This window comes from Cyprinodon tularosa, unplaced genomic scaffold (assembly GCF_016077235.1).
Source record: "Cyprinodon tularosa strain WSP-4 unplaced genomic scaffold, ASM1607723v1 ctg65, whole genome shotgun sequence".
In the NCBI taxonomy this organism is placed as follows: Eukaryota; Metazoa; Chordata; class Actinopteri; order Cyprinodontiformes; family Cyprinodontidae; genus Cyprinodon; species Cyprinodon tularosa.
In genome coordinates, this window is record NW_024039396.1 from 976,591 (window position 1) to 1,003,972 (window position 27,382).

Sequence of the window (27,382 nt, forward strand, 5' to 3'; positions counted from 1 at the left end):
CAGCACAGTTACACATAAATGTCCACTGGAAATTATTTACTTTGTATATATATATATATATATATATATATATATATATATATATATATATATATATATATATATATATATATATATATATATATATATATATATATATTCATCTTATAAAATGTTTTGAATGGAATTATTTAAATATTTTTTTTATTATATTTATACTCAAAGTCCTGTTTGCTATAATCAATGCAATTATGATACCATGTTGTCTCATGTATAGTTGTTTTATCGCAATCAACACGGTGTTCACAGATTTACCTAAATATTTTGATCCATGCTTACCGTTACCATAGAAATGAATAGTGGCCTACGTGTGACGACAGCTGTCGGCGTTCAGCCGTCTCGAACTTCAACTCCCACAATGCAACTGCGGCAAACTGCGCAGTTGACGGCTCGAAAGTCAGTACTCCAAAGTAGCTTTAGCCGAGGGGACGTTGAATGACTTTGTCCCCGCGTGCTTTAACGAAGACTAAAGTTCTGTCGAGGACATTTAGGTACTGACGTCGGCTCTAATGGAGGCCCTCATTCCTGTCATCAATAAACTTCAGGATGTGTTTAACACAGTCGGTGCGGACATCATTCAGCTGCCCCAGATAGTTGTTGTGGGAACCCAGGTGAGAAACGTCTCTTGTTCTTAAATGCTAGCAGGTTGTTTTTACCCTGTTTAAACTAAATATTTGTTATTCTTATTGCAGTTTTCCATCTAGCTTTTGCCAAACACATTATTAAAAACACACCCACTGGACCGTACACTGTAATTTTTATCTTTAATTTGAATAATTACAACTTGAGCTAAGTTAGCATTAGCTTCATAGCTGCTATTTATAAGTTTTTTGACAGCTGACTTCAACAGGTATCTACGTTATGACAACCTTAAACATTTAAACTATAGTTCCTTTTCTCTTAATATGTTTTCATGGGCTTTAAAGATTATTTTTGCATTGGGTACATTTCATGAAATATAACTTAATACGATTAAAATATCAGTAAAAGAAGTAGGTATTTTGTTAAATCTTGTTTTTGTTCTACATCTAATTGTACTTTTGTATTTTGTCGTTGAAAAAAATCAATGCGATTTAGCCTACATTTATTTAAAACCTTTCTTTACTCTTTAAAAGTTAGCATTATCAGTTGTAAACATTGGAGCCTAATTGGTTTAAAGTGGCTGGTTTTGTCTAAGAGATTTACCCTCTGGTCAGCTAATAGGATGTGTCTGTCTCAAACAGTTTGGCCTTTATCTGGGCTGTCAAGGAGAACGAAGGCAGTAGGGGAAAGGACAGTTAAAAGGTTTTTGTTTTGCTTGGCCTTTAGAGATAAGTTTTCTGTAAAGAACATCACCTGGAATGCTGTTTCATTTCATATTTCCTACTAAATAAAAAGGCCATGGTTCTATAAGTCAGAAGCTTATATTTAAGTTTTTTTTGTCATTAATTTAAGTGCTTTAACAAGTAGATCACCTAGCTCACTTTGGCAGAAAACTAAAGTATACAGGATTTTAGCAGTTCATAAAAAAGCCTTATTTTAGGGGAGAAAAACAAACCTAGTTTTAACACATATTTCATGGAAGCTCTATTGTCATTGTGCAGGGTAAATCTTGATCTTGGTAAACCTATTTTAGAAGAATAATTATTTAGCAAGTTTTTAAGGAATCTTCAATACATGAGGACGAATACCTTAGAAAAGCATCAGCTGTTTCACAGCATTTTAGACACTGATGCACTAATCAGACTTCTCCTGGACAGAGACAATTTTATTTTTAGATCAGCCATGCTGATTCGGTTTTTGTTTTTCTTTCAGGATTATAACACATTCTGTAAGTTATTTAAATAGAGGTAAATGTTTTAAATGGAGGGGAATAAAAAAAAAACTTATTTGGGCATTTATGCAGTGGTTTTAAACCTTTTCTAATTATTAGACTTAAAATTTGTGTGCTCGGTTGACAGATTTGTGTCTCTTAAGGGTTCCTTATGTGATGGAAAAGCAGAAAAAAAAGGGGATGTGGGTGATTTAGTGGTGTATCTGTAACAACAGATTTGTACTTATGAAGCAGCATGATGGCAACTAGTCCATAGCCAGCTTAAGAAATCAAAGTAACCTCATTGGCACAAATGCAAAGGAAAGCATGACACTAGAAGCTATGCATAAATGAGCATCCAAATTTAAGATTTAACTTGATTATATCTTTAAAATAATTCTGAAAAATTCAGGTATATTTGAAACCTCTTATAGTCTTAAAGTTAAGCCTTTTTTTGGCAACAGCCTTATAATGGACTTACCATATCAAGAGAAACCAACAAGCAATCAATTTCAGTAAAGAGACATTGTCGCAAACCTGCTGGAACAGTTCAGGGTAACTCCACCCTTCTACTGGTGCTGATTTCTCCAGTGATTTTCTGGTATGCACTGCCAGATATACTTTATTACCTGCTAGTTCAACCCTTAATGAATGGTCCTTTTGGAAATCCCTTAATAAGTAATATATTCATTTTTAGCTTTACTTCCTCTCTGCAAAGTTAACTGGAATGTCCACATTAGCTGGTCTAAAAGATTTGAACATATTAAATACATTTGTAGGTGTAACCAATAGTCTTTCTTTGTATGCATCATGATGTGACTGGTTTTTCCCGTTAAAGAAGGATTAGTGTGTTACAGTAGCTAGATATTAATGCAGTTGCTTACTGTTGTTTATAATGTTATTGCTGTTTTCTACAGAGCAGTGGGAAGAGTTCTGTTTTAGAGAGCCTGGTGGGCAGGGACATCTTACCACGCGGTACTGGCATTGTCACACGCCGGCCCCTCATCCTGCAGCTGGTACACATTGATGCAGAGGATCGCAGGAAAACCAATGAGGAGAATGGTAACATCAAAGTCACATCTTCCTCTTTTTCTGTAGCACTGCATGGTCGACTTGAATTGGTTTGAATTCACTTATTAAAAGGTGTCTTAAAATAGTAATAATGCAGTAAGCTCAATATATGCTCTTGATCTTCTTTCTTTTTAAGTTGATATGTGGCTTTGATTTTTCCTTAACTGCAAAAAGGCTGTTTAAACAATGAAATGCTCTCCTCTTCCTTTGGCAGCTGCCTCTAAGTGATGCTGCATTGTTTCACTAACATACAGATGCCACACTTAGCAAGGCTAATATTTTTGTCTTTCTTTAACCACAGCACCCAAGAAAAATGGCCGCCTTACCAAAGGTGTCCTTCTTCGTTTTGCCTGTTTGTCTGCTTTTATATTACACCTCCACCTGTGAACCCAAACCATTTGCTCAGCTTCCCTTCCCCCTCTTTGCTTCATCCTCCCTTGTATTTTTATAGCTTTTTTTAAGTTGCCCAGTTATGTGTCCTCGTTTGCTCTGTTCAGGTGGATCTGTGTTAGTGGGAGTAAGAAATAGAGAGGAATGCAGTTGATTTTTGTCAAATTAAAAACATTTTTTTAACACATTCTTAATCATTTAGAGGCATAAATGTAACAATTTCGAACATTACATAAGGATAAATCACATTGTCCATTGACTCCATCCCGTAATTATTGCTATTTTAGACAAAAAACAAGTCCTTTATTAAACCTTTATTGGAAAATAATCTAATACTGTAAAAATACATTTTTTAAACCTTCAATATAAGTTTATTTCTAGTGGGGAAGAAAGTCCAACTTTCAGCCATAACTGCTTTAAAAAAGTTTATTTATGGCTACTCCTACGATCACTTTATTTACAACTTTGTAGGGTTTTCACGATAATAAAACTTTAATCTAGATATTCATATCCAGGAAAATATATTGTAATTCAAAAAAAAAAAAAATCACAAACTGTGAAAGTCATAATTTCATTACAATGTAAAATTCACTTTTTTCAATCTCAACATCAAATTTGCTTTCTTAACAGAATCACAGATGATAGTTAAATAAATCTGCAAATAAATGCAAAGTAAACCTCATTAGTACACACTTTGGTAGTGTTTTAAGGTTGTTTAAGGTATTTTTCTTTAATGTGCAAATAATCCAGGATTCAAAGATTATTAAAACCAGAGACGCTCAAACAACAGATGTCTTTATTTTTAATACCATTCTGAATTAGTGTTTGTATCCGGATGTAGAGTTTGATCATTGATATTTTTGGAAACCTCACTGCTTGGATGAAATCTGTTTTTGTTTTTTATCTCTGGTGAAACCATTTCTTTCTTAATTTAGCCATTTGCTTTGCATCATGATCCTGCAGAAATCTTATATCTGTTGTTTAGTTTTCTGGCAGACACTGACATGTTTTTAATTTAAAATTTCCTCTTATTTCAAAACTTTTTGACGACATTCACTCTATTAGGTAGAAGAACCCACAGCATCACAGATCCTCCTCCATATCAAACTTTTTGAAATGTTCTCCCTTGGTTTGATGGCAGACCCATAGTAGGTTGCTGGAAAGCTCTAATTTATTTTTATTTGAACACAGTAGATTTACAATAAGGCTCGGGCACATGACGTCACACGTTGCGCGGCAGCCATATTGAAAGCTGGTCAGCCCATTGTTTACACTTTGACTTCGCGCCTGTAAGGACTAGCTTTCTTCTGCTAGTAGTTTGCTTAGTTTTTTGCCGTTTCATTTTACTTCTGCTGTCGTTATGGTCACCCGTTGCTGTGTCGTAGGGTGTAGTAGCGCAAGCTGTGACTGGACGGGGAAAAAAATCCCAAATGGATTGTCTTTTTACCGTTTTCCAACCTGGAGGCGTCTCAATGGAAAACAAATGTCCTCCATAACAAAGAGTCGCCGGCTAGCATGGGTCGCTGCTGTAAGACGGCCAAATGTAACTTTCAACTTAATCCCAGTGTCCATGAGAGTGTGTTCCCAGCATTTTCATTCTGGTAAGTTACAGAACATACTGTTTTTATTCATGTACCCTGCGTGGTAGTACCATGCTAGGACAGTCATATATCATCAGAATGTAACTACAGTATCCCTGGACACGTACAGTCAGCACAAGATTTGTTTAGATACATTTTTGATGTTTTACGTTAGTGCCAGCACCTAGTCTTATCACCACAACAAACACCACACCATGTTGAGACGGTAGCTTACCTTGGCTCTGATGACTGTGTTCTCATTCGGTTTGATTACTTCCATGTCATGAACTTTTCCATCTGTCAGCTGTTTGTAAGCCTCTAGCGACTTGTAGCAGCGAAACTCTTCATGTGTGTAGGCACTGACGCCACACACTAGATACGAAAATATGTCCTCCCTCGCAAACGGCGGTAGAAATTCTTCCCCAACGCACCACTCCTTGCTTTCTACTTCGTAGGGATCAAGTCCGTTTATGAAGCCCATCTTTTGCAGATAACGGTCCCTGGCTTCCCTCTGCAGTGTGTCTCGGTATATTCCGCATCCTTTCTTCGCTTTTAACATCGCTGTTTACTCGTCTTTGTGCTCTTTCTCTGTGCTGTTTTAGGTCTTTGTTTACCGTAGCAACTAGCTGCCAATATGGCGGCGTACCCAGAATGCAACGCGCTGTGCCCGAGCCTTATTACACCTCAGTAAACTTCCATTTTGAGGTTGAGAATGAACAGCAGTTGTTTTTATGTTTTTTTGTTATTTTTTTTTTTACACTCATACCATAGTGTGGTCTAATTTATTTTATTAGACCACACTATTTTTTTATTTTATTCATATATCTTACTCCATTACCCACTGTATGTAAATATAGTGACAAGTAGCTAAAAAGTAAACCTTTATGTCAGATATTTGTACCTCAGAAATTGAGTGTTTAACACATAGAAGTATCTTAATCGCTCAGATAAACTTTAAAAAAGTATGGTGTAAAGTATTAACTGCGTTAGTTACATTTATTTTAAAGCAATTGTTAGAAATGTCATAAATTTTATCTGACATCACTATTGAACTTTATGGACTTTCACTTATTCATCTTTCCCCTTTTGGCAGTATTATTTTTGGTACCATTGAGTCAACCGTTTTGTTTTTGTAAACTTGGATGATGTCCAAGTTTAATATAGTTTTTCCATCCTGCTTTACTGTTAGAAAAAATTTCTCCCAGGTGAAATTCACAAGGGGACTGTTGCCATAGCAGCAGCCATGTTTTCATGAAAACATCTGTTTACATCTTTGTATCTCTGCAGGCATCGAAGGAGAGGAGTGGGGGAAATTTCTACACACCAAAAACAAGGTAGAATTCACCAAAGTTTCTCCGTGCATTTTTAGTCTTAAAGTTTAAGTCAATCCACTGCTGGATATAAATGTACACATTTGTACCCAAAATATACAAATCTACTTAACAACTAACTATAAGAGGATATATTGAAAGTTTTTGCTGTGATGAGAGCTAGGGTTCTTCTTAGCTGCTTGTCAAATACTTTGGGCGAGATAGTACATTTATTTTATGATTACTAACAGTGATTTTCAATGTGACTCTAGTAAAGATGTTTTTTTCAATATCTAGATCTTATTTTTGCTCCTTTTGCTCTTCTGTTAGTTAAAGACTACTTGTATGGATCTTGCCTGGTCAACCTTTCTTGATGTCATTTGATCAAATTTTACTTTCAGATTTATGCAGACTTCGAGGAGATCAGGAAGGAAATTGAAGCAGAGACAGAAAGAATCACGGGTAATAACAAGGTATGCTTGGTGGGGGAAAAAAAGGTAACGTTACTTGGAAAATTTAGTTTAAAGATCTTAAATCTTTGTGTTTTTGTTCCAGGGTATTAGTGACGAACCCATTCACTTAAAAATCTTCTCTCCAAATGTCGTAAACCTCACATTAGTGGACCTTCCTGGCATCACGAAAGTAAGACAAGTTTCGGTTTTGCTTCCAAAATCTCAGACATGTAATTTTTATGCAGTGTTGAACTTCCTTAAAAGCCCTTCCAAAAAAAGAAAATTAAAAACAATCCACTGGACTGATGGGCTACTGTATAAAACCTCAAACTCAATGCTATTCCTGACATTTTGAATTGAAAAAGCTTCCTGAATGGGAAGCAAAACATCTTCAAACTTTGAAAAAAAGTCCAGTGGATTGTTTTTAATTTTCTTTTTTTGGAATGACTATGACCTGAATGAATGAGAATCTTCACCTCATATTCCTAAAATGTCTTTTAATAACCTTTAAGTTAAGTGGTTTCATTTGACAAGATGTTGTTAATCTTGTCTTATTAGTCCGCATTTATTAAAAAATAGTATCAATTATGCTGCAGAAATGATTAATAAACAAATATGTATGATGGCATGTATGATTATGTTCTTGGAGTATCAACAATCACATGTAAAATATTTGGTTGTTGGAAACAATTGAGTTGAACAAGCCCTTCCTGTGTTCAAGCATAGTTTCACTGGCCTCACCCACAGCGTCTGTGACAAGATTGAACGAACAACACATTTCTTTTATATTCCAAGGTGACAATGTAATCGCACAAGATGGATAACTAGTGAAAGACACTCCAAAACAAACAGAAGTTAAAGTTTTGGTTAAAAAAAACAACAAAAGAAGTGCATAAATTCACTGTCATCATTTGCAAACTAAACACATATATTTTGTTAAAGACAGTTCTAAGATCATATTTTAAACCAACCCTTTGCAGTGAGGCTTTCAGAGTTCTCCTCTCTGATGGCAGCAGCAGAAAAGACCTGATCTCTCATCATGAGTATAGATTGGCTCATAGAAATTAACATTTCCCCACTCTGATCAGGACCCAAGCAGCAGAATTATGGATTTGCTGCTGTCTCTGGAGATTTTTAATACTAGGGAAGAGTGTATTAGTAGTGTGTTTTATGCATGGTGCTTGGAAAACAATGTCTATTGCAGTACCACAACTATCCATGACCTGCTCCGCTATGCAAATAGTCTCAGTTCTTTATTATGAGTTGATAAGGGAAAATCTTCATGCTGTGGAAAAAAAATAAGAGCTATGATCAAAATCAAAGTTTCTCAACTTTGGTTTTGGCTCCAAATGACTAGATTAATAAAATAATATTAGTAAAAAAATTAATAAATAATAGATTTTTTTTCTGCAATAATTTACATTAGGGATGCACGATATAATCGGCCCCCTATCGGTATCGGCCTTTATCGGCCTTAAAACTGAATATCGGACAACGGCCACCCCACCGATATTTAACCTGATATTTGATCAGCTTCTGAGTTTCTAAAGTCTAAAAAAAAAAATACTACTTCTTCTTCTTCCTCAAAAACTTCTTTTTTACAGACTTAAAAACTTCTAAAGATGAGGGAAAAAATATTGATACATTAAAATATCCCAATATCTTCATATGCTGATATATTGCCATTTAAAAACACCATATCAATCTCTTTTACTAATGAAATATTGCTATATGTCATCGTTATGCTACAAAATCCCCCGAAAATTCACGAAATTTTGCCATATTTTTATATGTTGATATATTGACGCGGTATTGATCTATTTTACTAACAAGATCTCACAAGAATTTGCAAAATATCAAGAGTTTGTAACTTAATGATGAAATTTCACGAGATTTTGAAATAAAAAATCAATTTGATATCAGCATATGAAAATATATTTGAGTATATTATTTTTCAAAGTGTCAGAAATGGATAACAAAACTGCTATTTTCAATGACTACTTATTTTTGTCCAGCTTTAACATCAGTATCGATATCGGTTATCGGCTACATGAGTTGTAAAATATCGGCATATCGGATATCAGCCAAAATCCCAATATCGTGCATCCCTAATTTACATATTGTGCTCCTTGTTTTTTTCTTCTATTTAGAAATGGCTTGAAGATAAAGTCAAAAATATGATATGATGGTTTATGGCTCTTGGGTTTCTGCATCACGCAACATTCCAGCATGTCTGGACTTGGATATGGAGAACTTTAGACCTGCTAATAAAGTCATTGGAATTTATAAATTATATTATTCCAAAACCTTTGTAGAATCATTTTTAACAGTTAGGTTTTCTTAATAAAAATAACCCTCTGCAATTTTATTGTGGCAATTTACACATAATTATGGCTGGTTAAATAATCTTAACTTATGTCTTAAAGGGTTTTCTAAACTATTTTATGGTTTCAAACTGACATTTATTTCTGTAAATAGGTACCAGTAGGCGACCAACCTAATGACATAGAGATCCAGATCAGGGAGCTGATTCTCAAATACATCTCAAACCCCAACTCCATAATCCTGGCTGTGACCGCTGCCAACACTGACATGGCAACGTCAGAGGCTCTAAAGGTTGCCCGGGAGGTTGACCCAGATGGTAAATGACACTTTTTCTTTTTTTTTCTCCCTGTCTGTTTTGATATGTGATTATCCTTTATTTATTATATTTGTGTTTTTAACATTTAGGAAGGAGGACCCTAGCTGTTGTGACCAAGCTGGACCTTATGGATGCTGGCACTGACGCCATGGATGTTCTCATGGGCAGAGTCATTCCTGTCAAACTGGGCATTATTGGAATAGTGAACAGGTATCAATAAAGCAGATCATGCTTACATATAGAGCTCTAATGCAGGCAGTAATTGTAAAAAAAATCGACACACCCTGATGGCTGTTTATCTGTCTGCATTTTCTCAGGAGTCAGTTGGACATAAATCAGAAGAAAACGGTGGCCGATTCCATTCGTGATGAACATGCCTTCCTACAGAAGAAGTATCCGTCTCTTGCAAACAGAAACGGAACCAGATATCTGGCTAGAACATTAAACAGGTATAAATTATAGTATTTCAGCATCGGGACAGATTACCCTGATGGGTAACAGTACAATCATTTCAAATAACATGTATCAATTTTGATAAAGAAATAACTGATTTAGAATAGCAGACGACCTAAAGACTGTCATAAAAGCAACCATCCTATCTAAGCAGTACTTTTGGCTGATCACCTCTATGGGGGAAAAAAAAAGTTTCAACTGTAAATCATTTCCACCATATGGCCATCGTTTTGTGAATCTCAGGTTTTTAGATATACATAGACATGGTTCTGAAGAAAGCCCTCTGAGACTGAACCTCCTATGGAAACTCCAGATGTGCAACCTTTAGGAGAGATGCTGATTTTCTTTGTTTTATGCTCATCTACAAAATAGATCAAACTGTTATCAACAGATAAGGCTTTCAGAGAGAATCATTACAGCTGATCTACCCCCTCATCAAGAGGTTGCACAGTTATTTTTGGAAGAAAGCAGCTATAAAAACAGTTTGTTTCCCCAGGCTGTAACTGGTGAACACAGTAAACATCGCAGTCACAGGTCAGCTGCTCTGCTGGGAAATAAATAAGCATATTAGCCTATCACAAGTTCACAACATGCCTTGTTCTTTGTAAAGCAAAAAAGAACAGGTGACTGCACAAACTACAAACTTTTCCTTTATCCTTATTTTGTTTCCATTTAAAGGAATAGTACACCCAAAACATGATCAGCCTTCATTTTCTACTCACCCCCATGCTGAACAACACTCTGGAGTACTTTTTTGATATCTCAAATGCATCTGGAGATCTGGGAGGCTTCTTGCTGTCTGCTGACATTCAAATAATGGAGGTCTACGGTGCCCGAGCCAGAAAGGTCCATAAAAGTCCACAAAAAACGTGTCAATATTCCTCCATACTGCTCGTCCAATGTATTCCAAGTGTCCTGAGTGGGTAGCATCCAGAATTTACTCGAAACGAAGTCATTTAGAATGTTTTTAGAGCATAAACAGTAGTGTATAGGATTTCCTGAAAGCGCGCACCTGCGCGATCATGAGGCTACGGAAGCCGGCAGACCAAACCAGATGAAAGTGCGCATTCAGCGTCTGCTCTTCCAATAATGCAAGCGTAGAAGAAGAAATGTGCTGTTTACCTGTGCAAAGAAAGAAACAACGAAAGAAAAATGTCTGAGGACTTCAGTGTTGAGGAAGAGCATGAGTTCTTTGCCGAGCTGAATGCGCTGGTTTGGTCTGCCGGCTTCCGTAGCGTCGTGATCGCGCATATGCACGCTTTCAGGAAATCCTATACACTAGTGTTTATGCTCTAAAAACATTCTAAATGACTTCGTTTCCAGTAAATTCTGGATGCTACCCACTCAGGACACTTGGAATACATTGGACGAGCAGTATGGAGGAATATTGAAACGTTTTTTGTGGACTTTTATGAACCTTTCTGTCTCGGGCGCCATAGACCTCCATTATTTGAATGTCAGCAGACAGCAAGAAGCCTCCCAGATCTCCAGATGCATTTGAGATATCAAAAAAGTACTCCAGAGTGTTGTTCAGCATGGGGGTGAGTAGAAAATGAAGGCTAATCATGTTTTGGGTGTACTATTCCTTTAAGTTGTGACTAGGGCTGGATAAAAAAACAAAACCATTTAATCGATTTTGAATCGATTACTTTACATTTTTGCAGAATCGATGTCTAGGGAATGAGATCGATTATTTTTATAGTGATGCGCGTGGTGTTCACATTCAAATGAGCTGGAAAGATGCACTCAAGATGACTTGAAGCCAGACAGCTGCAAATATACCCAATAGGTTGACTGACGACATTAACAAATGGGGGCTGACCAGCAAACACCCTGTAGTTGTTACAGACAACGCTGCAAATATGGTTTGTGCATTGAAAATAATGCAGCTCATGCATGTCTGCTGTGTCCTCGCTGTGTCACGACTGTGGCCCCACTTTTCACAAACAAGTTTGCACTAGGGATGGGAGGATTTATGAAAACCATCCGAACCGTTCGGTTCGACTGTCTCGGTTCGATTCGCGTGTGTTGCTTTCGGTTCATGCGCTGCTCCATTTTCTCATAGGCGAAGCGTGTACACTCCAGAGCAGAAGGTGGCGGTACTGCGACCAAAGCCAACCACCAGTAGTAAACAAGAAGAAGAAGAAGCGAAGCAGCTTAGCCGAGTGTATCAGGGAAAAAAATCAGTTGTTGTGGAGAATTGTGTGGGTATGGCGAGTGGGAAAGAACAGGAGTTGGAAGACGAGCCAGCAGCACTTTATAGGTCTGCTGTATGGGACCACTTTGCATTTAGAGTGACCTACGATGACGGCGGAAAGAAAGTTGTGGATAAAAGTGCAACAGTGTGCAAGCATTGTGCAACACGTTTTGTTTATGCTAACAGCAACATGACCAACATGTCATGCTAACCCCGAAATCCCACATACTCCGTCAGCAACCCCCGCTCCGCCCCGCTGCGCTCCAGACCGGCTGCACAAAGCAAAGCCTACAGCCCCTACTGTGGCTCCCGTCCGCTCCGCTCTGAGTTCCTTGGAGATCGTAGAGAGCATGCGCCAGATGATTAAATTCAAAGCAGCAAAACATACGGAAATGATCCAGGGTTTCCGTGGATCATTTAAAATAATTACAATCCATTATTTTTTTAGGGATTTTTTCATTAATTTCATAAATTTTTATGGGATTTCGATGTAACAATCAACATATACCGAATCGAACCGAACCGAAAACCGTGACCACAAAACCGTGAATCGAACCGAACCGTGGATTTTGTGAACCTTTCCACCCCTAGTTTGCACTTATGAGACAGATTGGTTCACATCTCAAGCTTAAACTGTCTGATTTACAAGTTTGCACTTTGTGTTTAATGTGACAAGAAAAAGTAAAATACATGAATATTTTGAAACACAGTTGAACCACTTTCATTATTTTAAAAACAGATCGAATCGAAATTAATTGATTTAGAACTGTATTAATCAAAATCGAATCGATTCAGGACTTTGGCGAAAATACCCAGCCCTAGTTGTGACATTTAACTAATGTTAGTATGAAGTGTGATATGAGGGGGGAGTGGTGGTATAGTGGTTAGGGTATAGAGCTTGGAATCCAGAGGTTCTGAGTTTAAGATCTACTCCCACAGACTGCCACTCTGGGTCCCTGAGCAAGACCCTTAACCCCACTCTGCTTCAAGGGCGCCGAACAATGGCAGCCCACTGCCCCCCAAGGGGATGGGTTAAATGTTCATTTTGATGCTCTGTACTTGTGACAGTGTAAAGACAATAAAAGCTGGGGGAAAAAGTGAGCGATGAAAGCAAAAGTCTAAATAAAGTTGATTCCGACTACTATTTAGTAGCCTAGCATTTCTGTTTAATATTTAATTCTTCTTAATGAATTTATATAATTTTAAACTACATCTTTAAAGGGGTAAAATGAGGGGGAATGCCAATCCTAAGTGTTGCAAACTTTTCTCTGATTTAACTTGACTTCTACATTTTGATGATAAACAGTTTGCTTTGTTATTATTTTGCTGCTATATAAACTGACCAGACTTTGTGTTTGATCGCCACAGGTTGTTGATGCATCACATCAGAGATTGTCTTCCTGAGCTGAAGACCAGGATCAACGTGCTTGCGGCCCAGTACCAGTCCTTACTGAACAGCTACGGGGAACCTGTTGAGGAAAAGAGCTCCACCTTGCTGCAGCTCATCACCAAGTTTGCTGCAGAGTATTGTAACACTATAGAAGGCACGGCCAAATATATTGAGACAGCAGAGCTGTAAGTTGCACAGGTCTCTGAGCTGCATCCTCTGTGACTTTAGACATTTAGCTGAATACATGTTTTTACAGCTTTTTAACATTTGAAAACGTTTTTTTTTTTTTTTTTTTTTTTTCAGATGCGGTGGAGCACGAATCTGTTATATTTTCCACGAGACGTTCGGCCGTACTTTAGAGTCTGTGGATCCTCTGGGTGGCCTGACGACCATCGACGTGCTGACGGCAATCAGAAATGCAACGGTTAGTTTCTCTACATCTTTCTGTAAGTCCTTATCCTACCTTTTAGCTTTAGGATGGGTTACAGTTTGGATTTCACTGACAGGGCCCAAGGCCTGCCTTGTTCGTGCCGGAGGTTTCATTTGAGCTGCTGGTAAAGCGACAAATCAAACGGCTGGAGGAACCCAGTCTGCGCTGTGTCGAGTTGGTTCATGAAGAGATGCAGAGAATCATCCAACACTGCAGTAATTACAGCACTCAGGTGAGAGATACTCATGAGCAAAAAAAAACCCAACAAAGCAAACATTGATGTTAAATATCCCGGCTTTTCTCTCTGCAGGAGTTATTGAGGTTTCCAAAACTTCATGATGCCATAGTGGAGGTGGTCACCTCCCTCCTCAGAAGGAGACTTCCAGTCACAAATGATATGGTTAGAGCGTTGCTTTATCTAACGCCAGTTATCTTTCTGTTGAACATTCAAAATTGGATCAGATTGATTTCTGTATTCTGCTTCTCTGCAGGTTCATAACCTGGTTGCCATTGAGCTGGCCTACATCAACACCAAACACCCTGACTTTGCAGACGCCATTGGCCTCATGAACAATAATATAGATGTAAAAATTAGTCTTTTGTTCATTTAATCCTTAACGCTGTTGAAAGCATGGCGCTGCTTCATTTTTTTGTAATGTCATAACCTCTTTTAGGAGCAGAGACGCAGCAGAATGAGAGACTTGCCCCCCTCCGTACCCAGAGATAAGGTAGCCTCTGCTTTTGTGAGATTCTCAGTGCTGCTGTTTTACTTTATAAAGCCTCTGCAAGATTATCATCCATGCAGTTTAACGTTCTTTTACTGAAGCTTTTAACAGTTTCTGACTGATTTTAAATTTAAATCTATAGTAATATTTTAAACAATGCAGCTTCTGTACCTCCTAAACAGCTGTTTTTAGCTTCAGCTTGTGTTTCTATTTGCTCTTTTCTGCTCCTTGTTTAATTTTAGTCCTTTAAAAGCCCTTCTGGGCATTCTGTTTGGATGGTGAGGCAGTTAAGGTCTCTCACTTTCTGTTGCTGTCTGCAAACTCTGCATCTGGCTTCCTCTAACTTATAAACTTTGTTTTCAAATGCATGCAGCCATTACTAATAGTCAGTAGTGAATTTAGGTATTGAGTGCATTGGGTTTTAGAAGAGGTTTTAATATGAAGTCAGAATTCTGCCCAGGGGGCAGATGTGTTAAAAAATACTAATTTAAGCAGTTTGATTTAAATCGTGCCACATACTCTACTCTCCACCTGCATTATGTAAATGTTTTCCATTTTTTATGAGTGCAGATTCAGTAATAATAATATAATGTAACAGGCCTAAGTGCTCGCTACCAATTTGCGCTCGTGGCCTGCTTTTTATGCACCTGTAGATTCTCTCCCACTCCTGTGTTGATCTGGTTCTTATTGTATTCTTTTTTCAAAATTTTGGCTAGTATATGGTAGAAAAAATATATTATTTGCTCAATTATTAGCAGATTAAAAAGTAAAAGCATGGAGTGCATTTGTCATCTCTCCTTCAGTCAATTTTGATGTCTTTTATTGAAATCCAGTACAGCTAAAATGAAAAGTGAAAATAGGGTTTGCCTCTATGTGAAAGCGTAACACAGTAATTCCCTAAATGCTTAAAAGCATTTTTGGAAAACTTATATTTTACTTTACCTTTTACATCACCAAAAAACAAGAATTACACAGAATATGTCTGGAGGAAAGACTTGAAATGCAGCATTATGTTATGTAAAAAAAACTCTAACCTTTAGACTTTTACGGCGTGTGGGGAAGCAGCACGTTAATCAGAGAAATAGGTATGAGGCCTCTGGAGGAGTAATGGAAAATCAGTGAAAGTACTGCTGTTGGTGTTACACACCACAATTCTGGCTAAATCTATTAATCTGTTGATTATTTTTTCGATTCACTGATTAATAATTAGATAGCCAAAGGTTTCTTAAAGAAGACTTTTTATTAAATTAAGGTGAAATTAAAACTTTTCCGCTGGAGAAGTTCTTGATGGAGCACATTGACAGATGGAAATAAATTTTTTTTTAAATCTTCAATGCTAAATATTTACATATTTACGTTTACATTTTTGGTATAGCTACTGCTCTAAGTGGGTTGCTCTGTGAGCTAAAGGCATGTTTTACTGTCTCTATACTCCAGATAACGATTAATCGATTACTAAATTGGCAAATAATTTTTGCAGCCATAGTTTAAATTTTGCCACAAGTCATGTAAGAGAGACTGCAAGCAGGTAAGGCTCATATGGTCAGATGAAGTAAACTTTCTAGCCTACCAGCAAAATATTGTCAGAAAACTAAAACTGGAGCTGCCAAGATCCTTTCCTTTTTTAGGAAACGGAGCTGAGACAATAGGAACTGGAGGAGTGGCGGCCTAGTGGTTAGAGCATAGAGCTTGGAATCCTGAGGTTTTGAGTCAAAACCCACTTCTAGAGACTGCCACTCTGGGTCCCTGAGCAAAAGACCGTTAACCCCACACTGCTCCCTGTCCCCATCGCCCCAACACAATGCTAATGAAATATGCAACAATCTTAAAATGTTCCAATTTTATTGAAGTAACAAGTAGTATCTAAATACAAACTATCTACATCAAATAACAGCAAGCTCAAAAATAAAGAAAATAAAAATGCAGCTGTGTCAAAATTTGTATCAAGCTCAAAGATAGAAAAAATTAAAGTGCCACTCTGCAATCTGTTAATAAAAGAAAAGAAGTGAAATCCATCTGGCAAGACAGGTCTATTTATCCCTATTAGTGGCTGCAATGAGCCTGTTTTGCATTGCAGTTTCTCAAAACGGGATTGCAGGCTTGATACTGCCACTCTCAAGTCATGCTTTGTTTTCAGTGAAGCAACAGCTGAAAAGCCCATCTCACAGAGATATGATGTGGCAAAGGGAAGAAGAATGCACACAGCTCTCGATGAGTGGATACTCCCTCTCCACTCCAAACCAGAAACATGAACATGTGGCCGTTATTTATTTAAGATAAAATATTTCAAATTCAGTTATTTATGATCAACCTGCGCCGTCAATCCCGGCGCATGTGCGCTTTATTTGCAGTCTGGACGCTGAGGGTAAACATGCTGTGTCTCTGACTGCAGCGCTGAGAGGGACTCCTGCGATAGCGGGGGAGAACGGGGTTGGGAGGGAGGAGGCGCCCCACGGCAGCACCTGCCGCTGGAGGACAAGAAAAGGAACGATACGTGCTTTCCCGTAAGAGTCTCCAAAAGTCGCTAGATTTGTCGCTAGTCGCTTTTTTGAAAAAGAGTCGCTGGAGGGGTCTGAAATATAGCGACAAAGTCGCTGAGTTGGCAACACTGGGGCGCGAAAGTTTATTCCGTTACAAATAATATGCCGACGTCACGTCAATCATTATTTTGGCACTTCAGTTCCAGGTGAAATTTTTCTCATATCTAATGTTCTTTTAATTAGACTGCATGTAGGCTAGTAATGATTACCTTGTGGGTTTGATTGGTCTAAAAAGTGGCAACATGCAGCTATAAGGACAGTTTGCTCTCACACGTTCTACATTTATAGTCACACACACACACCGGAACTTGGCGCGCCCCACCTGTCACGTCTCAATTCCCCACCAGTGGGTCGCGCCACACACTTTGAGAACCGCGGGGTTAAATGCAGAAAGTGAATTTCGTTGCACTGTACTTGCGACAGTGTAATGACAAAAAAACGCTGGAAAAAGAAAGACAGATAAAGTGTTTTAAGTAAAAGACTAAAAAAGTTGTCGAAATTTTATTATTAAATTAAAACTATAATGTTTTCTTTTTGTTTTCTTTACAACATAAAATCCAAATCCAATGTTTTAAAGTTGTAACTTGGCAAGAAGTTAAGTTTCCTTAAAGTTTGCAAGACATCCTTAGTTCTGTCATGTAATCAACAATAGGAATGTCAGAATGCATGGAAATGACTTGGAAAAATATTGGCTAGAATTGGAAAGGCTTGACTCTTGCTTCTTCATATACAGTCTATCTTGTTGGGTTTTTCTGCTAGTATATTTTGAGTAGATAATTAGATATATTAAACTTTTTTTTTTTAGGAGAACTTATGGCATGCTTGAGTTTGATCATGATCTATTATTTTCCCTACCCCAAAATTTCAGTGAGACTTTAATTCCTTAAAAAAAGTTATTCTCTTCTGTGTTCTTATTCTAGGCAGCAGCGAGTAGCGTCCCTGTTACAGAGCAAGGAGACGGTGGGACAGGCAGCTGGAGGGGCATGTTAAAGAAAGGAGAGGACTTTCTACCAGGTGACAGGACAACACTCCAACCTCTGCCCTCAGCAAGCCCCATGAGGGGTCATGCTGTCAACCTGCTGGATGTTGTAAGTGGTCTGATTAAAATACATTGACATTTTTTTTAAAATACATATTTTTATAGCATGAAATATGGATGCTTACATCATCGCTTATTAAGAAGCAACCTTAAATGGGTGAATCTGCTGATGAGAAATGTTTATGTTCTTTCTTAAATATCTTTTTCTTTTTTTTATCTTGTGAAAAAAGCTCTAAATGAATCAAAAGAAAGGTTCATGATTCACCTTGTGTGCAATTACAGGGTTCCCGCGGGTCCTTAAAAAGTCTTAAAAGGCATTTAATTCTTCAAAATAAAACTAAGGCCTTAATTGGTATTAAAATGTCTTAAATCAGTCTTTCGTAGGTCTTAATTTTTAAAACATCATAAATAGGTATTTTTTTATGACGATTTATTTTTGTAGTCTAAATAAAATGTTACAATTGACTTTTTTTTTTTTTATAAAAAAAAAAAAAAAAAAAATGGCTCACCATTATTGGTTCCGTCCCGATAGCGGAACCAATAAAAGCGTTGTTGCGACCGGGACATTTGGGAGATGCGCCATTTACTTTTTTGTCTGGAAAATATGAGCAAGTGTAAATGTAACCAAAATTGGCTCCAGCCAAGAGTTTTCTCCATGGATAAAACCAGGGAACATACATGAGGCTCAGTGTATTTTGTGCAAGAAGCGATTCAAGCTCAGAACGATGGGAATTAAGGCAGTGGAGTCGCATGCGAAACACGAAACACAAAGCGTCAAAATGGAGTTACCGAGAAACAGATGGTATTTCTCAGTTTTGTTCCACCCTTGTCTCTGCAACGCCTCCACTTATCACCAAATCAAACATACTAAGAAAACCATACAAAGAAAAATAGCTGCAAAAGACTTAGCACTGGTTATGTTGTGGCTTTAAAACTGATTTGTTTTGTTCCCTGCTAAAACAAAGTTTGTGAATTCAGTTAAATAATTGTTCAAATATATCTGTCATTTGTGTGTTTTTAGCTTTCTTCTTGTATGGGAAGCTTTTCAAAATTTGAAACATTAGTGCAGTGGTTTATGTTAAAATAAACCTTTGGGTTACGTTATTGCGAGCAGGTTTTTCTTGTGTTTCTTGTGAATTTCGTCTTAAACTTTTTTTTCAAGTGGCATTTAAAAGTCTTGAATTTAACTTGCCTTATGCTGTAGGAACCCTGAATTATAAACAAGATTTTGATCTGCTGGAAATAAAATAAAGCCTGGGCTATTTATGTTGTTGCACACTGCTATCACTTGGGGGCAGTCTCATTGTGTCTGCAAGCAGGTTGCAATTTATTTCACCTTTTAAACACACGTTTTGTTATTTTATTTAAACCTTTTTTCGGTTAAGCTCAGCTCCAGGTTGAAGAAGCTAATTTAATTTCTTCTGTCACCAGCCGGTACCAGTATCCAGAAAGCTATCTGCTCGTGAACAAAGAGACTGTGAGGTCATCGAGAGACTCATCAAGTCATACTTTCTCATTGTTCGGAAGAATATCCAAGACAGGTACACAGTTTTATTTTTATTTAATTATATTTATCATCTTTCCAAAATAAATTGGTGCCAAAAACGGACATTTATACTTACTTCCTGATGTGTGTTATTATCTGAACTCAGTGTACCAAAGGCAGTGATGCACTTCCTGGTGAACCACATGAAGGACTGCCTGCAGAGCGAGCTGGTGGGTCAGTTATATAAGACGGCCCTGCTGAACGACCTGCTGACAGAGTCTGAGGACATGGCTCAGAGACGTAACGAGGCCGCCGACATGCTAAAGGTGACACATTCTCTACATGTCGCTACAAAGTGCTAAAACCAAAGTCACGGCCACTCATTCAGTGACACTAAATGTACATTTCAGGAATAGTACCTGATCCCCCAGGGATGAAAAGCTTAGTATGTTTTTTTTTTTTCAAAGGTAGCATTAAAGAGTTGCCCATAAGCCCAAAGTCTTCTTATCATGTAAAAGTAAATAAATTATTTTGTAGGGTTCTGGAGTCCAAGCACTTGAGATCTAAAGTCACTGAAGTTTTTGTGGCTGACATGTCATCTGCTGGTGTTGTTCTACCAGGTTTAATGAAGTCAAAAGTCAAAGCAGCTGTCTTTATGGAAAATCTTAACACTTAATGAGTCTTCTGTGCTCACAAGCTTTATGAAGATCCAAATTAAATCCCTGATGCTGTGGAACAGAGATGCAGCAATTTACACTATATTGATAAATATTGTTACTAATTTCAAAATTCTTCTCAGTGACTGAATGTTTGGGTTTTCATTGAATGTCAGCAGTAATCCTTTGCCTTACACCTGACTTGGTATATTAAGCTCTGTCTTGTTCTCCAGGCTTTGCAGAAAGCCAGCCAGGTGATCGCAGAGATTAGAGAGACCCACATGTGGTGAGCAGCAACCGTCTTCAGCCTCCTAGCTACAAAGCATCCGTCTCCTGATGCTGCATCTCAGCTATCTGGCCACTTGGAAATGCACTGACATGGAAAAATGTATTACCAGTATAAAATTATAATGTACAGAACAGCGAGGACTGTCTATTAATAGGGGATGGTATTATTGCAGTCCCAAATGATATTTTCTTAAAGGTAATTAAAAGCAGAAATATGTATAATGTTATGTCACCACTGTGTGGAGCCTTGCTTAAAAACATCTGCTATTATTTTAGATTGAAATAAAAGCTATAAATGATTAAACAGTCATAAAGATATCAATCTTTTCTTTATTAGAAGTTGCCATAATATTCTTCTTTCATTTTACATTCATTTGTTGCAGGTTAATAAAGTTATTTTTGTAGAACATAGAAACAAAAACATTTGATGATCACTTTTTTAAGTATTATTATTCTGACAATGTTGGACAAATGAGATATTAATGGTTTATAGAGAGACATCAGAGTGGATGAAGTGACTTATTTATTCTTTTGATTTCATGATGGTTGACATTTACTCCCAAGACAACAGGAAAATAAACAGAACCCCAAGTATTTGATCAGTTCATCTACTGGGATTCCTGGATTCGCTCTCGCTGCAGCTTTACCTCAGCCGTCCGCCCATCTTGCCCTTACCGCGGCCTTTGGCACTGAAACATGCAGGGAAAATCTTTAAGCACTCAGAACATCAATATGCTGGGAGTATTTAGTTTGTATCATGTTATAGTAAAAGCACAAATTTTAATCATTGTTAAGCCAGACTGGATTTTCTGTCATGGCTGAGATGAAAATATTTATAAGGTTATATTGTTTTGCATTTATGATGTTAATTCTTTAACATGCCCTCTTTCTTTTGATTTTAATGTCATATTGTATGTTGGGTCAAACTTCTTAAATGCAATAGATGATTTCTCTGCATCGTATAGAGCTGCCGGTGTTTAAACTCAAATCCTAAACTTTGATATCTTTTCCAAATGGAGAAAATGATCCTCTGTGGGCTTTCATCCAGTCTGGCAATTTGGAAATGTTTAAAAAGGTTCAGAATATATATTTTTAGTATTTACTGCATTTGGATAATTGCAAACACAAATTCAAGCTTTTATAGCAGTAATTTATAAAAGTCCAGATAGAATTGTAATCTATTTTCTTCCAGTTACGGTCAAAATCTTTCCTGACAAAACATAACAAACCTAAACGCTACAAGGACTGGAACCAAATGCTTCGATCAGATAAGGTTCAGCTTTTTTTCTGAAAAACCTTTCAGATGGACTGGATTAAAATATATATAGATAGAAACCTCATCTTCACTGCTATATTTATTGGCAGATCAGTCATGCTGTGGGTCTTTTTTTCCCAACTTCACATCAAGTGGTAAACCTTGTTAAAACTGGCTGGAATCTTAAACTCTTAGGAATACTAAAATATTTGTGACTGTCAGTTCCTTAATGATCTAAAATGTGGATAAATGATACTGAATTAACACAGAATTAGCCTTCTTTCAAGACTGCCTCTGTCTTATGGGAACTAGATCACAGAAAATATGATGGGTAACACCAAAGAGGTGGAGCAAAAGGTGCCGAGATTGTCTATGAAGTTCTACAAAGTATCAACAGCAGGAGTACCAAGTAGTTTGGCACCAGTTTTTGATTAAAAGCAAACATTTAGTTGTTAATGAGATTCTTCCTACTGAGTCAATGCACTAAAACTGAAAGCCTGTCTATTTATTTATTTAGTTGAACTCACCTCTGGTGGTCTTGAACTCGGCAGAGAAGCTGATTAATCTGCAAAGAAGGAAATGTTAAATATCCACAGGGTGCAGAAAATCCTTAAGGTAAAGGGTTAGGCCTCAATATTACCTGACTTTGACACATAAGCAATACCTTGAATTGTTCCTAAAATGTGAAGAAGATACCTTTGATTATCCAGACTTACATCATATTTCTGTCTTCTAAGTTTCTCACTGAGATCAAACTTCTCAGACTCCAAGCCTCTGAGCGAATCCCACAGCTCCTTGGCCTTCTCCCTAAACACAGACAAGTCTTAGTTTCTCATCAAAATGACGTTTAACATCAGGATCTCCATTGGTATTAGAACTAGACCGATGTTATGGGAGTTTGAGCCATACTTAAGTTTGTCCTCATTCATATGATCAACAGTGAGAGGCTTCCTGCGTTCAGCCAGGATCTTCTTCTTCTTCTCCCTCTCAGTTTGCTTCTTCCCTCCTTTCCTGGTGTCACTCTGTTTATCAGATAAAAAGCAAACAAGTGGGTTTCCTTTTGTTAATTACTTACAATGTACTGGGGATTAATACACATATATTGCAAATTTAGACAGAATAATAACGGCTGGGTTTAATAAAAATAAAAGAAACTTTGCTATTAATTTTTTTACATAAATTATGATATACTTAACAAATAAAAACAAATGTGATACCCTTTTTCCACCAATGCTGAAGATAGGTACCAACCCCACTGTGACGTGGAAGTGAAATGATGGATGGATAAATGTATGTATGGATAGAATATATATTTGAAATAAATCTGAAGATAGCTTTTAACTAAAAGATAATAAAACGTTGAAATGCAGAGTTTAAACCTAAATTTATTATGTGCTAAAATCATTACTAATAACTTCAGTATTTGATTATTTAGTGTTTTTGCAGCAGTCGATCTAATAAATTACACGTTGATTTTGGTTTGTAGAAATTAATTTAGGAACCTGTACAGGTACTCAAGTGCAGACCAATCAGCTTTGTCTATAGCAGTATAAGCCCCGCCCACTGACTCTGGTTAGGCTAATCAAGATATTCACCATATGCCAACACTGCACTGTCTTGACGTATCAGATATATAAATAAAAAAAATCCATACTTTTAAAAATTTTGAAACTACTAAATATTTTCCTTCCAAGAGTTTCAATGTTTTTTGTTTTTCAAATAAGAAACGACTTATTTACTGATTAAGTTTTATACTTTTTTTTTTATACTTTTTACTTTTCATGCCATCAATTTTTTTGGGACATATAATGTGACAGGAAATATTCTTCAAGTTAGAATCTATACATTTCTATTAAGACTGCAGTGGTTTTTGTAGGTCTCTATCTTCATTTAGGACTAGATGTTGGAGAATAAACCAATTAAAGCCCAAATGTAGACCTTTTGTCCAGAGCCGTACTGCTGACTCATGTTTGAGAGGGCCTTCTTCTTCTTGGCATCATCATCCTGCTTTTTACGTTGTTCCTCTTGCTCCTTGCGCTCCTTCTCCTCCTGCAGGAAGGAAATAAAAAATCTTCATACTGATAGGTACTATTAGAGCAAAAGATAAGGTGAGAACATATGCATATACAGTAAACCTTACAGCAAGCCTGGCCTGCCTCTCCTTCTCCCTCTCTGCCCTGATTCTCTGCTGCTCGGCTCTCTCAGTACGACGTTTCTCCTTAAAAATCCACCACAAACACACAAAGCATTTACATTTACAGCTTATTCTAGAGTCTCGTCAGATAAACTGAACTCCTCTAAATCAGAAACGCTCACGATTCTGTTAACAAGGGCGATGAGCTCCTCTTCCTCTTTCTTCCTCTGGACAAAGTGAGCCTCAATCAAGGCCTGCAGCTCAGCCAGATCTTTCTCCTGTCGCTTTCTGTAGATGTCCTGACAGCAGAAATGGAACAAAGGCCATTAGAAGATCTAATAAGATTAAACAGAGTATAATATGAAAGAGATTAACTAACGTCAAAGTCCACTTTTTCCCCATCGGGCATCTTGGGGGCCGCTATGTTTGTCATAAACCTGCAGAAGGCAAGAGAGTGTTTTTAATGAACGTATTCGGATGGAAATGGGAAGTCAGACATTGGAATTAAGAAAAGCTGAACACTTACTTGGGTTTGGGTTTGGATTCATCTGAGGGAGGAAACATTTTTGTCATTAACACAAATATGCTTTTTAAACCACAATATAGATATATTTAACAATCATTGTGTATTCAGATAGATTAAAATCACAGATGCATTTTTATGGTTGTTTGATTTGCCAACAGAATGATGCATTCTGTGTTAAATCCTGAGAAACTGCAGAGATTCACATCTCAGAATCAGCCTGTTGCTTTGTGTCAGGGAGAAACACAAAACATCACCCTAGAGACTACATATCCACTGACATATATTGCAGTGTTATGCTGTGGGGGACGCTTTCCTACAGCAGAGACTGAAAAGCAAGTCAGAGTTGGAGGCGAGGTGGACAGAACTTTAAACATAATTCTAGGAGACATCATTGTACTAATAGTAGAACTTGTGTTTTTTTCCTTTTCTTTTTTAAAGCTGTTTTCCAACCATCAACACTCTGAAAACAGAGTAAGCCACTTAGGTTTTGTCCATCAAACTACAGTACCACAGCTCAACTAATACCATTTATATCTGGCCGATCTCTCAGGTCAGCTGATCAGCTGCTCCTGACAGTGCCTAAAGTAAGGCTTAAGCTCAGAGGTGATCGAGCGTTTTCTGTTGCAGCTCCAAAACTTTGGAATGGATTGCCGCTGCACATTAGACAGGCCACCTCTCCTTCTCATTTGAAAACTCTTCTTAAAACCCACCTCTTTTCTTTGGCCTTTGACACCATGTAGAGTGTTGATTTTATGTATACACATGCATATTTTCATCCTGTGCGGGCAGTGCTTTTATTTTATTTTATTTACTTTTATTTATTTTAGTTATTTTATCTTTTTTGTGCAGCACTTTGGAAACCTTGTGTTTATTTAAATCGTGCTATATGAATAAAGTGGATTGGATTGGCCTCTTAAGTCAGTCCCCATGTGTCTGTATCCTGCATGTTTACCCTGATTCAACATGCCTGAATCGAATGTGCAGCTCAATAGCAGGTGCTGCAGCTCTAGGTGAGATGGCTATTTTCTTATTCAACTGTTTCATTGTGAGGATCAATCTAGATCTGCAGGCAAACATTGCTTTTGGATATCCTGCATCTTTTCACCCTCATGCTTTAATGTTGATCAAAGATGCTACCGAATACCCACAACACAATTGCTATATATATTTTTATAATATATTTTCATGTTCATTATTCATGATTTTTTACAGTAATATCACTTAGGAAATAGTATTAATATTTCAAAAATATCAAATATTTTTCAATTCTTTTGTTTTTACATTTAAGCTAAAAATTGTTTCTATCTAGTAAGATTATGTAAATTTGCTACCAGAAAAATGCAGCTTAGCAAAATTATTGACTGAAGAAATAGATTTGTTAAGAAATAGTTAGTGTTAAAACTAGATTTTTATTACACTTTACAATTATTCCTATGCATCGGTCTTTAGGTAAAATATAGATAGATTACATTGCATTTTTGTTTATGATGAGAAAATTTGTGAAAAAACTAAAGCAGTATGAATACTTTGAAAAAAAGAAAATCAGAGCTGCCAGTGGACCTAACAAACTGTTCTAGAAAATTCAGCAAAAAAATGGGAAACCTTTCAGCTTTCGAGTAATCTCGGCTATTCATACCAATCCCTGAATTTAGATGAAAGCATCACGAGTAAAATGTACAAAATTATTTAAGCCCCAGTATGGCTTCCTTTCCAACAGCTGCAGCAGCTGAAGTTATAATAAAGGTTGATCTTCTGTGATCATTCCTAAAATCTCAATTAATGAATAAAGAAAAAAGAATCTGCATCTGGCATGAACTAAAAGACGATTATTGATTCTACATGTTACATAAAAAATCTTTGTGGCTCCATACACAAATAAAATTAAAAGTAGGTAATGCAGATAAACTCCCAGCATTCTTACCTTCTCCCTCTCTTCAGAATGAGAGAAAGACACAACACATACAAAAATAGAAAAACATAAAAGGTATTAGATATATTTTGCAATTATTAAATGGATATTTTAATGTTGAGAGAACTGATAACATACTGAGCCTCCTCGGCCGCTACTTCCTCTGTGTCCGACATTTGGTTCAGGTTGAGCTCTGCAAAATGGACTCCCATCAGACTATATTTACACCAGCAAATATTTCTGATCATTAACCAACACAACAGAGCTGGCAACAGCTCACAGAGAACTGAATGTTTGCTTTGGACTAAATATCAAAGGGGTGTTAAAAGAAAAAGGATTATAAAAACCATGACAGCTGAAAAGCATACATGTCTCTAAAAAAAAACGATAAATTACAAAGATGATTTAGTGTTAAAACAATGAAAACAATGGTAAGCTACGGGTTAGATGCAGTGTTAATACACATTAATTTTTACCTGAAACAAATTTTCTATTAAATATATATTTTTTTAAATGCCAACAAAAATTAATAAAAGAAAATCAATGTGACTCTAAGAGGATTCAGCAGGGAGAATAAATCGCTTTAAAATCCCTTATTAGGGTCTCAAACTATAGAATTAAAATGCTTTGAATAATTGAATTCACGATTACTAAGAAAGAACAAAAAAACAACAAACTTTTCTATTGTTCTATTAACCTGCTGATCATTCTTACCTGTGACCCAGACAGAGAGAGGTCAGAGATGAGCAACTTCAGACTTCAGCTCCTTGAGCTTCACCAGTAGGCCGAGCATCAAGGAGACCCGGACCAACCCTTCCTAGTCATGTGACTTCAGCACCCTATGGCTAACCAGTCTATTGTTAGGAAGCTGGACATCAGACGACTGTTTCACTCGCACTCTAACACACATTCTGCAGGTATATTCCTGCTCTGTTAAAATATAATGCAGCCACTGAAACTTTCAGCACCTCCTTATGTTTCAACAAGCTGTAACTCCACAAGGTTTCTTCTTGGTGCTAAAAAGTGATTCCACACAGCCAAAGCTTTTTTTTTCTCTCTCTTTTATTTATTTATTGCTC

General features: G+C 37.0%; 2 protein-coding genes across 4 annotated transcripts; one reads left to right on the forward strand and one right to left on the reverse strand.

Annotated features, from left to right (window-relative positions):
- The first annotated feature begins 408 nt into the window (after window positions 1-408).
- dnm1l (dynamin 1-like) lies at window positions 409-20,797 on the forward strand. Of its 3 annotated transcripts, XM_038308846.1 has the most exons (19): window positions 409-650; window positions 2,749-2,893; window positions 3,204-3,233; window positions 6,160-6,206; window positions 6,584-6,655; window positions 6,738-6,824; window positions 9,113-9,275; window positions 9,365-9,485; window positions 9,593-9,724; window positions 13,294-13,500; window positions 13,619-13,739; window positions 13,822-13,977; window positions 14,056-14,145; window positions 14,237-14,329; window positions 14,420-14,473; window positions 17,931-18,098; window positions 19,481-19,590; window positions 19,702-19,861; window positions 20,425-20,797. In XM_038308846.1, the coding sequence occupies exons 1-19, from the start codon at window positions 549-551 to the stop codon at window positions 20,479-20,481; spliced, it is 2,115 nt and encodes a 704-aa protein (XP_038164774.1). In that variant the 5' UTR covers window positions 409-548; the 3' UTR covers window positions 20,482-20,797. The 3 variants fall into 3 exon arrangements, with proteins under 3 accessions (XP_038164774.1, XP_038164776.1, XP_038164775.1); XM_038308848.1 differs by lacking the exon at window positions 14,420-14,473; XM_038308847.1 differs by lacking the exon at window positions 3,204-3,233 and having other exon boundaries at window positions 410-650.
- A 120-nt stretch (window positions 20,798-20,917) lies between these two features.
- On the reverse strand, window positions 20,918-27,173 carry tnnt2d (troponin T2d, cardiac). Its single transcript, XM_038308849.1, has 12 exons — window positions 27,018-27,173; window positions 26,442-26,496; window positions 26,316-26,326; window positions 24,395-24,416; window positions 24,248-24,305; window positions 24,051-24,167; window positions 23,875-23,952; window positions 23,673-23,783; window positions 22,644-22,756; window positions 22,451-22,541; window positions 22,262-22,299; window positions 20,918-21,168 (listed from the first exon to the last, which is right to left on the reverse strand). Exons 2-12 carry the CDS (start codon window positions 26,477-26,479, stop codon window positions 21,123-21,125), a joined length of 723 nt encoding a protein of 240 aa, XP_038164777.1. The 5' UTR covers window positions 26,480-26,496; window positions 27,018-27,173; the 3' UTR covers window positions 20,918-21,122.
- Between the last annotated feature and the right edge of the window lie 209 nt (window positions 27,174-27,382).